This window comes from Marmota monax, unplaced genomic scaffold (assembly GCF_021218885.2).
Source record: "Marmota monax isolate L192 unplaced genomic scaffold, Marmota_monax_Labrador192_F-V1.1 WCK01_AAM20220418_F8-fsc00291, whole genome shotgun sequence".
Taxonomy (NCBI): Eukaryota; Metazoa; Chordata; class Mammalia; order Rodentia; family Sciuridae; genus Marmota; species Marmota monax.
Window position 1 is genome coordinate 333,385 of NW_026693329.1, and position 14,592 is coordinate 347,976.

Below are 14,592 nucleotides of genomic sequence, written 5' to 3' on the forward strand. Positions count from 1 at the left end.
TCCCCAAAGTCTGGATTACTTCATTCCGAGGGTGGGTGTGGACTCAGGGACAGATAACTCTGCCTAGGATAGGGAAGAAAGGTGATCCCAATTCCCCAGAGATCAGGGAGGGACCGAAAGAGAAAATAAATTGCAGTGGCTGAGCAGCTAGGGCTATATTCAAAGCATAAAGCTGACCACGGTGGTTTCAGTCTCAGCAGCTGCCGAAACCCCTTTTGCCTCGGGGACTCCTGGCTTCTCTCCCTGAACAGGACAGGTTGCTCCATCGTGGTCCACTTTTGAGACCAGGGAAACTGAACTCAGGAAAGTCGAGACAACTTTGGCCATTTGGTAAGTCCCCGGGATGTGCCCGCCGAGACCCTTGGTTCCACCCTTTGGTTCCTCTTCCTGGGAATATTTGGTCCCTCTTTCTGGGGACATCGGTGGAGCCACTGGTGTGGGAGTCATGGTTAAGCGGGAAGTGAGAACCTAGGGACATCCACTCCCTTCTCATCTGTTCTAGGTTCTCATCTGGTTCTTTGGCCTTGGGCTTGTGCATTCCCTCTGGTTTTGTCTGTGTCTGTCATTGCTCCCTTTTAATACATGGCCAGTGCTGCATTGATTCTCTCTTGGGAAAGATCTTGGCTGCTCAATTTAAAGGTTCCCATCTGTGGGACATGGTTTTGGGGGCTCCTCTCTGGTTGTCTGTTTCTTGCAGTCAGAAGTACAGGAAGTGGAAGAAGTTTGTACATGCAGGTCTGTTTAAAGATCCCCACCTGTAAGCCCTGGTTTTGTGAGCCTCTCTCATCCACCCACCCATCTGTTTTGTTTTTTTTTTTTTTGTCACTTTAAGACATGGGCCACGCTGCATTGATGTGACTGGTCTTAGCAGAAGGTCTTGGCTGCCTGGGGATGACAGGGATAAGCCTGTCTAAGAGAAAGACAGTTTGCTGTAATGCAATCTGGACTCTGTTTTTTTTTTTTTTTTCCTGGATGATTAGACAGTCTTGAAGTCGGTCTATCAGAGATCCGGGCATCGATGTGGTAGCATGACAAGGGGTCTGAACGGTCAGGAACCGAGTTGAAGGTGCCCAAAAGATTCGGGTTATCAGGACACCAAAAGAAAGGGTTTAAAAAAAATTAAATCTTTAAACCCAGTGCAGGCACTCCCAGCACTGTTTCTCAGCCTGGCCCCCCTGGTAGCAGCAGATCATCTCACTGTGGTCAAGGGCACTGGCCCTAAACTGGGGGAAAAAAATCCCAGAAAAGCTACCTGGGTTATAGAAAAATGGCCAAAGAGAAACCTGGCCTCTGCCCTGCCCCCCAGACCCTTTTGCTCATGGAGGGGGCCGCAAAAGATGTAGCAGTGGGTTCTAGCCTGGGGACGGGAAGAGTGTCTCCTTTTAAGATCTGACAGGACACCCCATTTGGCCAGGGGATATTCATCCCTGGGACAATGCAATTCTTACTATAATAGTAGCCCATCGAGCTAAAGGCAGAGAGAGAGTGGCAGAATAAAGAACTTCACCCAGAAAAGAAAAAAGACAGAAACTGAGGCCCACCTGTGTTTCCTAGGCAGCCCCTGCAAAGAGATCTTTCTAGAAAGCCTTTAAAGAAAAGGATGGAGAGGCCTCTTCCATGGCACATCTGTATGCCTAGTGTCAGAAAAAGTCCAAAAGGAGCCTCTGGGGATAACTGACCGACCGTGGGGCACTCACTCAAAGCTGATGGCATTGTGAGAATGATAACTGAGACAGGTCAGACTTAGAAATACCTGGTGCTCAAATCCTTTGAATGCAACCTGTGAGAAAAAAGATGAAGGCAGTTTTTGTGTATTGCATTGCTGGATTGTCCAACCCTCTCCTGGAATGAAATTTGTTGTGTAAATTGAATGCACATGGGCTGGGGATGTGGCTCAAGCAGTATCGGTGCTTGCCTGGCGTGTGCGAGACGCTGGGTTCAATCCTCAGCACCACATAAAAATAAAATAAAGATGTTGTGTCCACCGAAAACTGAAAAATAAATATTAAAAAATGAAACAAAATAAAAAATAAATTGAATGCACAAATCACATTCATAAGGACTGTTTCAGAAGGTGAATTTAAGAATGGGGTCCCAAACTAGAAAAGATAAAAGGTTTCAAGTATGGAAATATATTTTAGTATAAAAAATTAGAAGGTGAAAAAAAGTGTTTCTGGATAAGAAGGTATTTTGTGTGGTAAAATAATATTCTTGAGCTAAAGTCCAAGATGAAAGAGGACAAAACTAAAGATGCAAAGTTGTGAATGTCCAAGTAAGTTTCAGAAGTTGTGGAAGGTGAATCTCAAAAAGTTTGTGTTTGTGATTAAATTGGCTATAATTAGCACAGTCAAAATTACTTGAACTTTAGGGCTGGGGCTGTGGCTCAGTGATAGAGTGCTTGCCTAGCTCGATCGAGGCCCTGGGTTCCATCCTCAGCACCACATAAAAATAAATAAATAAAATAAAGGTATTGTGTCCAACCACAACTAAAAAAAAATTTAAAAAAGTCAGAAACATGGATCTGCTCTTATCTGTCAAGGTAACTTACTTGTATTTATATTTGTTTTTCTTCTTATGTGTGTATGTGTTTGTGTGGTGCTGGGGATTGAACCCAGGGCCTTTCTTTTATACATTGTGTCTGACCTGTGCTTCCTCACATGTTGAAGTTCGAACATTAGAGAAACATGCTGAGGCATGCATATAAAGCAGGGTTTATTTAAAAAGGGATAACAGACTTCTCCCAGGAGGGGGAAGGGGGCCATAGCTGGTATCCTGGTAAACCAAGAGGGGAGGTGTTCTGCACTTTTAATATGTCCTAGGCTTCCTTTGTTCTCCTGCCTTTCCCCCTTATCTTTCTCCTTCCATGTAGGTGACTAGGCCCAGGAATGCTCAGTGGGAGGGCCCAAAAGTGGGAAACTGGTGGGCTGAAGGGGGAAGGGCAGGATGCAGTAGCCAAGGACACAGTAACAACCTTACAGCTCCCTGTAGGGAGGGGCAATTTCTGGGATGGGTTATCTTGGCAACAGGTTAGAGCAGGAGCAGGTTCTTGATGAGGGTGTGGGAAGGGCTCTGAAGGAATTAACATTTCAATCCCTCAGGGGACAGTCTCCAACTTCCCAGACTCACTCCAAATTGGCCTCCTGGATCTGACCTGACTTGATTTACGTATCTACGCTGACCGCCTAATTCTGGCTTCAACACTGTTATTTTAAGACCTGTCTTATATCTGTTTGCTTTGACTAAGCCAATTCCTGCTCATTAATACTGTTTCCTAGCGATTTAAGGCTATCCTTTGATTTTTGTTAACCCATTCAGACCTGTGATTATTGTTACTGCACACTCTGAATTCTAAATTGTACTTTAAAAGTTAAATTAGTTAAACGTAAAGCTTAGGAGAGCACTTTGCCAAGTTGGTGTTCTCCAAACTTAAAATCAGTTGTAACAAAAGTCTCGGGTTTGTATGGGAATAACAAATTTGGTTGGTATTTATTTGTATTTGATTTATAGCTGGATAAAGTAACCCGTTGTCAATAAGTTATGTATACAATTTTGCGTTACTCTTCACACTGGAATTGGAAGTTAAATGTGCTTTTGGAAGGGAGAGTCTGATCTGTTTAAAGGTGACATTGTATAACATGGAAGCATTCTGCTACTTTTTCCACAAAAAGAAAGTTAAAAGCTCTCTTAGCCCGTCTTTGATTTAAGCGTCAGGTGTAACATTGTACTGTGTTAATTGGGAAGAGACCCACCTTACCTGAGATAAGGCTCTGCCTCCCACCTTACTCCTTGTTAAAATGGCTCCAAAATAGGTAGACTTTAGCTTATTTGAAGTTGTGTTCAAAAGACTGATTTTTGTTGTAAAGATTGCTGTGATCTCAAACTTGGGATATAATGTATAAGTAAAGGTTCAAGATTATAAGACATTTTTCTCTGTTCATAGCTATTACACAAACTAAATATGTTTTTGCTCTGTTAATTTATTTCATTTTCCTTGCAAACTTTATATATAAACTGTTGCCTGTCAGTGTTTTGCAGAGGTATGGTTTCTATAACAAAACACAACCTGGATTAATTTGAGATAATAAGCCCACAGATAGTATATAATGCTGACTTCTAGTACTGATACTAACCCCAATTAAATGAAAGGGTATTTGTAAAATCATAGATATTGAAGTTATAACCTCTTATTCCCTCTTTAAGACTGGTGAAACTGGCTTTGGGGGTGTTTAAAATCAAAAACTTGGAGATCAAAGTCAAGGAAGTAAAAGGGCCAAGGAAAAAGTAGCATTATGGCCCTTGCCCTCTAAGGTCAGCGAAGATCCAGAGAATGATGGGACTCCTCTCTGGGCACTGCAACTCTGGTGAGTCCACCTGATCTGCTGATCAGGGAGATCCAGAGAATCCTGGAAAACAGGAAGCCACCCAATGGACAAACTGCAAAGAGGAGGGTCATTGGAGAGGGAAATGTTTCTGATGCTTCCAAGAGAAGAAATATATGGTCAGCAGGACCCTGAGCCATCTTGGCAGGTGGCACCACTGGTAGAGAAAAGCTAAAGGATCCAAGAGGCTTCCCATATGTCCCCAAGAGTGATCTCTGAGGAATCTCAGCTGACTCTTAAGCGTAGATAAGAACAGGATCAGTTTTGACCAACTTAGTCTTAAATACCTGGCAGATAGTATATAGCCTAAGCAGCGTCCTACATGGACACTTAAAAGGAAACCCAATTTCTTTTTCTAATGTAACTTAAAATGTACACTTATGTCAGCCCTACCAAAAGTAAGTAAAGATGGAGGTGTAAAAGAAGGCTTGAACTCTAGAGTTGCAAATTTGTCCTGAGTTGATTTGAATCTGATCACAGACCTACAAATCTTCTAAACTACACTGATAAACTTGATCTGTTTTTCACTTAATTATGAGTTACTGTCCTAATGATTTTCAGAGACTGGCTGGAATACTAATTGCCTTTGTGCTAATCATTTACAAAAAAGTAATGCTTTGCTGTCTTATTGTTGTCTTGGCATGATCCCTGCCCTATGTATGCCTTGCCCAGCCATCTGCCACTGTGGCTGAATATCCTTAACGATCGATCCACATTCCACCACATAGAGAACAAGCACTTTGGGTTACTTCCCCCAACTTTCAGCAGGAAACAGTTTGGAGATGTCTCCCATTTTTCCATAGAAATGGAATATAGAAATTGACAGTGGAGAAAAGTAACAGTGGTCCCCTTTATGCTTTGAATATAACCCTTGCTGTTCTACCACTGCAATTTTATTTATTTATTTATTTAATTTATTTATTTTATTTCTTTCGCTTCCTCTTTTCCTGCTCCTCTCTAATCTCTCCCCCTGCCTAATCTTAGGTGAAACAGGATTACCTTTATTCTCCATTTTTGGCACATTTCTCTGTCCCTGAGTACACACCCACCACAGGAAGGAAGTAATACAGACTTTGGGGATGGTACCGGAAGATCTCAGAAAGGACTGTTTCCCAAACTAACAAGTGAGTTACAAGTCCAACAGAGAACACATAACGTGGAATGTACCTTTGCATCAGTCATCTCTATAAAAGCCCCCTGTTCCTGCTAATGGACAGAATCACAGCCTCTGGGACAGGAGTCCCCTGTGTTTCTCCTTTGCAAGCAAAGCAATAAGCCTTCTTTTTCCTTTTTCTCAAAATGGTGTCTTTATTATTGGGTTAGCTTTGGTGAAAAGTACTGAGCTTTCTGCAACAAAAAGAAGCAGAGTGGGCTGGGATTGTGGCTCAGCGGCAGAGCGCTAGCAGGGGCGGGACCCTAGCAGGGTGGGACCCGGGTTCGATCCTCAGCACCACATAAAAATAAAGGCATTGTGTTGTGTCCATCTGTAACTAAAAAAATAAATATTTAAAAAAATGTATCTTAAAAAAAGGGGGGGGGGCAGAAACATGATGGGTTTTGACTATCACATAAGAGCTGGGTGTATTGTGTCATCTAGTGCTCTAGAGGGAGGATCAAGCAGTAGTGCAAGGCCAACTTTCTCTTCTACTCTGTGACAGAGGGCAAGGACAAGTTATTTTCCCAAGGCCACACTGCCAAGAATTAGTAGGGTTAGGAACTTTAACTGCAAGAGGTGGCTTTGATCTATTTGGGGGTCACTGAGGCCAATATGTGACTTGCCTAGGTCACCTATGATGGGTGTGGCAGAACCATTCATTCCTCTGTTGTTGACTGTTTGCTTTGTGTCAGGCAGGAGGCCAGGTACCTGGACAGAGTTGCATAAGACATCCCACCCTCATGAAGCTTGCATTCTAGTCGGGGAGACTGAGACTGCTCAAAATAAATAAGCACATAAAACAGGTTTGCTAAATGGCAAGAAGGGGTGTGGGGAGAAGTTGGCAAGTGGGAGAGGATGTGTATGGAGGTGGGGAGTCCAGAATGGACTCCAAGATGGAAAGGTGATATCTGAGCAGAGTCAGGGAGCTGTGATGATATCTGGGGAAGAGCATCCTAGGCAGAGAGAATAAACAGCATATGCAAAGGCCCTTGGGTGAACCTATGCCTGGGATGTCCCAGAAGCAGCAGGGAGGACAGCAAGAAAGCTGGGGTTTGTGCACTATAGATGCTGAGGGGCAGAGAAGTCCCACCAGCATCAGTGGGTTTGTGAGGTTCCCTGGACTGGCATCAGGTGACTTCCTGTGCATTTATTTCTGAAAGCTCAGTCCTTGTTCTCAATGTCAATCCAATAACGAGGACACAGTTTGAGAAAAAGGAAAAAAAAAAAAAGGTTTATTGCTTTGCTTGCAGAGGAAAAACACAGGGGACTGTGTCCATCAGCAGAAACTGGGGGCAAAGAGGTGATGCAAAGGCTACAGTCCACGTTATATAAAGGCTACATTCTCTGTTGGAGTTGTAACTCCCTTGTTAATTTGGGAAACAGTCCTTTCTGAGATCTTCTGGTACCATCCCCCAAATCTGGATTACTTCTTTCCTATGGTGGGTGTGTACTCAGGGACAGATAGATAAATGTGCCAAAAATGGGAAAGAAAGGTAATCCTGTTTCCTTTAAGATTAGGCAGGGGGAGAGATTAGAGAGGAAGAGAAAGAAATGGTCCGTTTTTAAAGTAAGTTGCAGTGGCAGAGCAGCAAGGGCTACATTCAAAGCATAAAGTGGACCACTGTGACACTTTGTTGCCAACCTGTTGGAGGAGGGGCTGGGGAAGAGGCTTCTTCCAAGCCCAGGGTGGAAAGGCGTATGTATGGGGAATCATTAACAGGGCACACATCTTCAGATGCCACTGTCCTGCCCAGCTCCCACCCTGCTTCCTGCTGAACTTGCTCTCTGGTACCTGGAAAAAATGCATTCAAGAGACTGTAAATTTTGAGTGGCGCATACCAATAGTCCCTGTGACTTGGGAGACTGAGGATCACAAGTACTAGGCCAGCCTTGGCAATTTAGTGAGACCCTGCCTCAAAATAAAACAAGGTTGGGGGTGTTACTGCCTCCCCAAATGCTGAAATATAACACCAGAGAAGCACGCCTAGGCAAGTGTAGAATGGAAAGTGGAAGGCTTTATTAAAGGACAGCAGAAAAGACTTGAGGAAGAAGGGGACCAGAAAGGTGGAGTCATGGAAAGGGGAGGTCTTCCCTTTTTATATCTAAGGTCTTTGGTCCTCCCACTTTCCTGTCCTTTGTTTCCCTCTATCCTGCGGTGATAGAATGCAGGTGGGAAGGCCCAAAGGTGGGAGATTGGTGGACTGATGGGGCCATCTGGAGTTATCTGGGTCGGAAGGGCCTGGGGTGGTTTGATTAGCACCTCCTTGTTTGCTGGGAGCTACTTCATTAACAGTTCTTTAGGATAGGTTCCGGGCCCTGGGGACATTCACATGTCAATTTTCCAGGTGTTCTGGTTTCCCGGACTCCATTCTCACTAAGGTCTCCATTTTCTTTATTGTACTCATTATTAGACCAGATTTTTTTTTCTTTAAATCTGGCTTCAGGGATGTAGCTCAGTGGCAGAGCATCCCTGGGTTCAATCCCCAGTTTAAAACAAAAACAGAACACTATGATATCTGTTATGGACAGAAAATAGACTCTGAGTAAGGAAATCTTCAGGTTTTACCCAAAGCTACCCATCAGCATATATTAATTTTAGCAATAAAAGCCCCTTTTAATGACTTCTGGGAGTGAATACAACCACAGTGGCTTCTCATGGTAACTTGGGTAAGTGGGTATCAAGAATACCCTTGTCCAAGAGTGGTGCAGGCTACCTCCATAGATGGTAAACCCCCATCACTTGGGGCATGTAAGTAGATGTGACTTTTCCATTTGCCAGGGAAGGTGCAGAAGAAATTCCAGCAAGCAAGAAAAGTTGGCCTGGATTTCTCTGAAAGCTCTGAGATCTGGGTGCTTTCAAAGGGCCCAGGCAAGGATTTCTGACCATAAGTATCTGGCAGGAGGTTTTTTACTCTGAACAATTCCAATCACATTTTAAGATCCAAGTCTGGCTTTTTATGAGGTGTTTACTTTTCCCAAAGGGAGACTGGTGGGGGTGGGGTTGGGTTGGGGATAGAGGATGTGACCTGGCAATTAGCTTTCTTTGTTCCCAGATAAAAGCTTAAAAAACAACAAAACAACAACAAAAGTCAAAACAAAACAAAATTTAGAAAAAAAAGGAAAAAAAGAAAAGAGTGTCTATAGGTCAGAGAACTGGGGCTTTAGTGGTCATGTGGTGGACATAGGGGATTTAGAGTCATTCTGCTGGGGTGGGGAGCTCCCTAGAAATGGTTCTGACCCTAGGAGGCCCTGTTTGGATACCCTGAGCAAGGTAAGGCTCCTGATCCTTTTAACAGTGGTCATTCAGTCCTTGAGCCCTGTGTACCCAGTCCTGTCCATGACCAATGCTTACGAAGCACTGGTCCTGGGTCAGTTCCTGTATGAGTTTTACTTGTATGTATTTCCATCTTCAGAGAAAAGGGCAAGCAGCACTCAGTCAACAGAGCAAGTGCAAAGCCAGTGTCCTTCCTGTCTCCTTGGTCTGCCTGCCTCATCCTAGTTATGTTGCAAAGACTCCAACCACCTGTGTTAACAGAACCCACAGCTCAGAGGCTGCACTGGAGACCCTTCATATTGGCAGGAGATGACAAGGACTGGTATTGCATTGCTCCCCACAGTATTCTCAGCACACAGAGTTGAACGAGGGAATGAATGAAGGTTGAGCAAAGATTCTGATGGCAGGAAGCTGTGCTGGGCCTACACGACCCTGGACAAGGGACAAGTGAATCTCCGAAGACAGGCGGAGGGGTGGGAGCACGATCTGGCCAAAGTCAGCTCAGCAAGTGGCTGAGCGAGCTGCAACTTATACCTAAGTCGGGCGGCCCCTGGCCTCTAGACCCACCGCCGCCGGCCAAGGCCAGGTAGGCCAGGTCAGTTGGCGGGTCTGATGCCGGTGCCGGGGACCAAAGAGACAAGGCTGTTAGCCGAATCCGAGGGAAACTGCGGCGTGGCCCCCTCGGAACCTGCCAGCTCAGCAGCCACCGTCCCTGGGACTTGTAGTCCTCGGCTCCTCGGGACGCCGTCGTTGAGTTCCGCCAAGACGCGAACGGGAACTACATTTCCCACAAGGCCGGGAGAAGTTGGGGTAACCGAGAAAGCGCCCCGGCTGGATGCGCCTTCCAGGTGCGATGGGGCCGCTTCCAGGAGCGAGCGGCCGTGCGAGGCCCCGCGCGTTCTCCCTCGTGAGGCGGCCCGCGGGTTAAAGGAACCGCGAGCCGGGGAGCTGAGACTATGAGCAGTTCGGTGGCGGGGCCGGACTGCTGCGGAGGCCTCGGCAATATTGATTTTAGGCAGGTACTGACTTAACCCGGCGGCCACGAACCCCCGCCGAAGAACTGGCAAGGCCTGCGGAGTGCGGGCGGGCGCCGCCTCCAACGCTTGCTGGGCGGGGCCACGCTTTTACCAGGCAACGGGGGCGGGACGTGTTGGGCGTGGCAGCTTGATCCCAGAAAGTTGGCTGGTGGGCGGGCACGTGTGTGCGTGACTGTACGAGTGTGCCAGTTGTGCATCAGCCCCAGATTTCGTGTCAGAGGGTGGGGAGTTCCGGAGGTTGTGTGTATGCAAGGATGTCTCTGAGATTATGTAAATCTTTGGAATTGTAGGGGCAGAGTTACTCTGAGTGTGTGCCTGGGAGTGCATGCATGACTGAGGCAGTATCAACGAGTGTGTAACTGTGAAGGAGGCTGAGCCTGTGTGTCTGGGGGCATGCTGTGTGGACGGCGAGAGCATGTGGATATTTGGGAACCGTGAGGATCCCTGCTCCCCTTCCATCTCCGCAGCCACCAAGAAGTGTTTGGAATCCTGACCCCTCCAAGCACTGGCCCTGAAGGGACTGCAGAGCAATTCCTTCCTGGAAGGGGGGGGGGGGAGTGTTGTATTGGGATGAGGATGGGGGAATGGGTCCTGGAGCCTGGGGACTTGCTTGCCCCTCTGCAAAGTCATGGCCAGAGAGTTTGCCTTTTCTGCCGTCTTTCCAAGCTCCTGGTTCAATGGATTTTGCTCTCCTGCAAAATCTTTGCTTCCTATTAGATTGTTCATTCACTTTTTTTTTTTTAACCAACCACTCCTTTTTTTGTTGTTAAATGTTGATGGATCTTTATTTTATTCATTTAGTTATATGTGGTGCTGAGACTCAACCAGTGCCTTGCACTTGCTAGGCAAGCGCTCTAGCACAGAGCCACAACCCTAACCAACTCTTTATGGTTATCTTCCAACTCTTTATGGAAGCTGTAAGATCTTATCTAGTTTATTTGCTCCCTTCCTGCATTCCTCACCTGTGTTCTTATTCATTCCTTCACTGATACAGCTAGCATTTCTTGAGTGTCTTGTTCTAGGACAGCAAGGACAGGTTTTTAGGCCTGGAAACAAAGAACTGTTCTCTGAAGGAGATAAAACTGGTCAATGGAGAGAGCACCTGGTGGAGAGTCCCTATCTGTAGTGAGGTGATTGGGATCCCAGCAGGAGTGATAAACCAGTGGGGTAGGATTTCCTGCTGGAGGTTAGCAGGTGCACAGGCCTTGAGGGAATAAGAGGAAAGCTGGTTGTTGGCCCTGAGGGTGTTCAGGACAGTTGATGTGGACAGGAAAGGAGAGCAATAGAAGACAGGGAGAAGACGAGTTTTCTTGTTTTAGTAAATTTGTCATTTAAGCATAATATCCAGGTGGGTGAGTGGCAGGTTGTATGTGTACACCTTCTGTATCTTCACGAGGTGAACCTATTTATTGTGACCACCCAGAGCAAGATAGGTCATCACCAGCCCCAGGAAGTACCCTCAGGATCCTCCCTGGGGAAGACTGATGTCATGTTTGATGGAATCCTTAAGAGTCTTCTACCATCAATGGCCATTAGAGACTCACAGGGCTGTAATTCATCTTTCTTCCTATTGCAATGCTGGGGATCAGTTCCAGGGCCTTGCACATGTTGGGCAAGTGCTCTACCGCTGAACTACATCCCCAGCCTCTATGATTCGTGTTTTCTACCCTAATACATCACAGATAGAAAGGGCACTGGCTGGAAAGGGGGCTATCATCTTCAGGGTGGAATGCTAGATGGTGGTTGCTGGCCTGTGGTGGGGGAGTGGAAGCCAAGCCTGTGTTGTAGACCTGGAAAGGCCAGAGGTGCAGGGGTAGGTGGTGACGATTACCTGGCGTGTGTGAGGAGGGCTTTTCTGCCCCTTTTCCTTCCCCTCCAGAGGGGAAGGCTGACAGGGCTGTGTGGCTGGAGACTGGGCGCATTAGGGGGACAGGTCAGGGTGACCCTCGTTGGCTAACATTCTGTTTTTTCCACCGCTGCGCTTTTGGTTCACTTAAGCTTCCTGTTGCCAAGGGATTTTTTTTTCTTAAAGAAACAGCAACAACTTATATAACATTATGTATGTGTTCTGTGGTTGCTTTCCTTCAATCATAGTCTCTGTGTTTAAAATATGCCAGTTCCTGGCCTGAGAAGACGTTCAAGAATTTTCTTAACCCTGTGAGCATCTGAGCTGTAGGTTCTCAGTGCTGTCAATGGAAACATCATGTGTTCCATATATCATGTAAACTTTGGGGCAGGGGTTAGCTAGCTCAGTGGAAGAGCCCTGGCTTAGCATGAATGAGGTCTGCCCTGGGTTTGATCCCCAGTACTGCAAAACAACAACAACGTTCTTTTTAAAAGCAGCCACGTTATGTAAAAAGAAATAGAAAAAGAATAATTTTACCAAGATACAGTCTACCTCCTGGATCTGTAGTTTCTGCATTCAAGGATTCTACCAACCACTGATTAAAAAGTAAAAATCTCATCTGCATTAAACACATACAGACTTCTTTCTTGTCATGATTCCCTAAACAATCTACATAACTAACTAAATGGCATTTAATTGTGTTAGGTTTTATAAGTCATCTAGTGATGATGATGTAAAGTATGTGGGACGATGCTTGTAGGTTACATTACACTATATATAAGGGACTTGAGCATCTGCATATTTGGATGGCTTTAGTGATGCTGGAACCAATTTTCTGTCAATATTGAGGGACAGCTGTATTTTACTGCTGTTAAAATATATATGTTTCATCATGTGGTACTATAAGCACTCCATAGTCACATGTAGCTGATGGCCACTACACTAGTGCACAGTGCACCTGTTTGGGAACTTCTATCCCTTAACCAGGTGTCAGCTGGCATTGTAATCTTGGTTTTGCAATTAATTCATCATTAATTAATTATCAGTATAAAGATGGACCCCATCGCCTCACACATTCTAGGCAAGTGCTCTACTTACTGAGCCACTCTCCCAGCCCTTGGTTTGTTTTTAATGTAAGAAAGTCACCCATTGGAGTGAGGAGTGTGTCTACTGCAGACTCATTGACTGAGGCCTTTTTTAAAAAAAATATTTTTGTTTTAGTTGTAGTTGGACAAAATACCTTATTTTATTTTATTTATTTTTTTAATATTTATTTTTTAGGTGTAGATGGACAAACACAATGCCTTTATTTTTATGTGGTGCTGAGGATCGAACCCGGGACCTGGGACCCGCCCATGCTAGGCGAGCACTCTACCGCTGAGCCACAATCCCAGCCCCCTTTATTTTATTTTTATGTGGTGCTGAGGATCAAACCCAGCGCCCCGCATGTGCTAGGGGAGCACTCTACCACTGAGCCCCAGCCCCAGCCCCAGCCCTAGCCCTGAGGGCCTTCTTTTTGCCCTCCCTGCTCTGAGATCCCAGAGCCTGCATTTCAACCTGTCAGCTACATGCAGCAAGCTGGCCTGCAGGTAGCTGGGAGGAAGACCTGCCCATTTGTTGTCCACAAGCAAGGGCACCTCTAGGACTTAGAGGATGGCCCCAGAGGGGAATGCAGGTGCTGGCTTCCTGGGGTACCTAGGCTGGCAGAGCACCCTGAGCTTCTCAGAGCCAGGGCATGGTCCAGGTGGTCCTGTTTCAGGTTTAGCCATCAGGGCTCCTCTGCCCATGGGAGCAGGTGGATGATGATGTCATGAACTCAGGTGTCACAAAGTGCACTTTAATTTCTTGATCTGTTTGATGCCGGTAGGAACAGTGCTACAGCAAAGTCCAAAATGAGATAAAGGGTCTGGAGAAGCATTATAAATTATAAAGTGCAGCACGATTTGAGGGTGGTCTTCAGAAGGCAAAGGCCTTGAATGCAGGGAGTTGAGAGACCCCGCCACCTGCACAGCCCCCCTTTGCATTAGGCTCAGTTGGGTGCACCACTGGAGACCAATCCCTTTGGCAGATACGGGGCGTCTTGACTACAGTGTCAGCCAGCTTCCCGTCATTGTGACAAAATACCCGAAATAATCAATTTACAAGGAGGAAAGGTTGATCTTGGCTCACAGAGTCAGAGTTCAGTTGATGGTTGCTTGTCCCCGTTGCCTTGGACCTGGAGTAGCACAGTACCTCAATGTGGTAGCCCGTGGCAGAGGAGGCCCACTTTCTTCATTAAGGCCAGGAAGCAAGGACAGACAGGAGGGTCTGGATCCCCATGTTCCCTTCAAGGCACAATCCTAGGGACTTGATTCCCTTCCACTAGACCCCACTTCCCAAAAGTTCCATCACCTCCCAATAATGCTGTAGGCTGGTGACCTGGCCTTCCTTCATGGGCCATTGAAAGTCCTCTCAAGGAAAGATGTTTGCCTGTTACACAGTTGTTTAAAAAATCTTTTGCTTTTATCACTTTAGTTAAAATTATATTAGATGGCTTGTTTTGTGGTATTTCCAAGGACATACAGTTTGCCTTTACACATATACACACCTGCTGATTCTTTGAATTGGTCAAGACAGACCAGGGTTGAAGCTTTCCTTTGCTCTTTGGAGTTGGGCAAGTCACCTGAAGTTAAACTCTCGGTGACTCCTGTATCCCCTGCTGCTGTTGAGATGGTGATATGGTTTTTCATCATTAGGCTGTTCACATGGGGAATCCAATGGATGTTTTGGGTATTGGACTAGCTCTGAATTCCTGGGGTGACCCCCACGGGGTCCTGCCATGTTATCCTTCGAGTATCAGTCGCAGTTTTCTTGTAATGTCATTATCTGGTTTTGGTGTTAGGGTAATGCTGGCCTCATCA

General features: G+C 45.9%; 1 protein-coding gene across 2 annotated transcripts in view; it reads left to right on the top strand.

Annotated features, from left to right (window-relative positions):
* Nucleotides 1–242: 242 nt before the first annotated feature.
* Pemt (phosphatidylethanolamine N-methyltransferase) overlaps nucleotides 243–14,592 on the top strand; it is an 87,294-nt gene continuing 72,944 nt past the window's right edge. Inside the window, exon 1 of one of the 2 annotated variants that reach the window (XM_058583214.1) lies at nucleotides 243–330. Coding sequence is in view for 1 of the 2 variants with exons in the window: in XM_046456742.2 (XP_046312698.1) it covers nucleotides 9,766–9,828 (63 nt within the window). In the remaining variant the exon portion in view is untranslated. Of the gene's footprint in view, nucleotides 331–9,647; nucleotides 9,829–14,592 lie in introns of those variants that run through there. The other variant, XM_046456742.2, reaches the window with a different exon arrangement.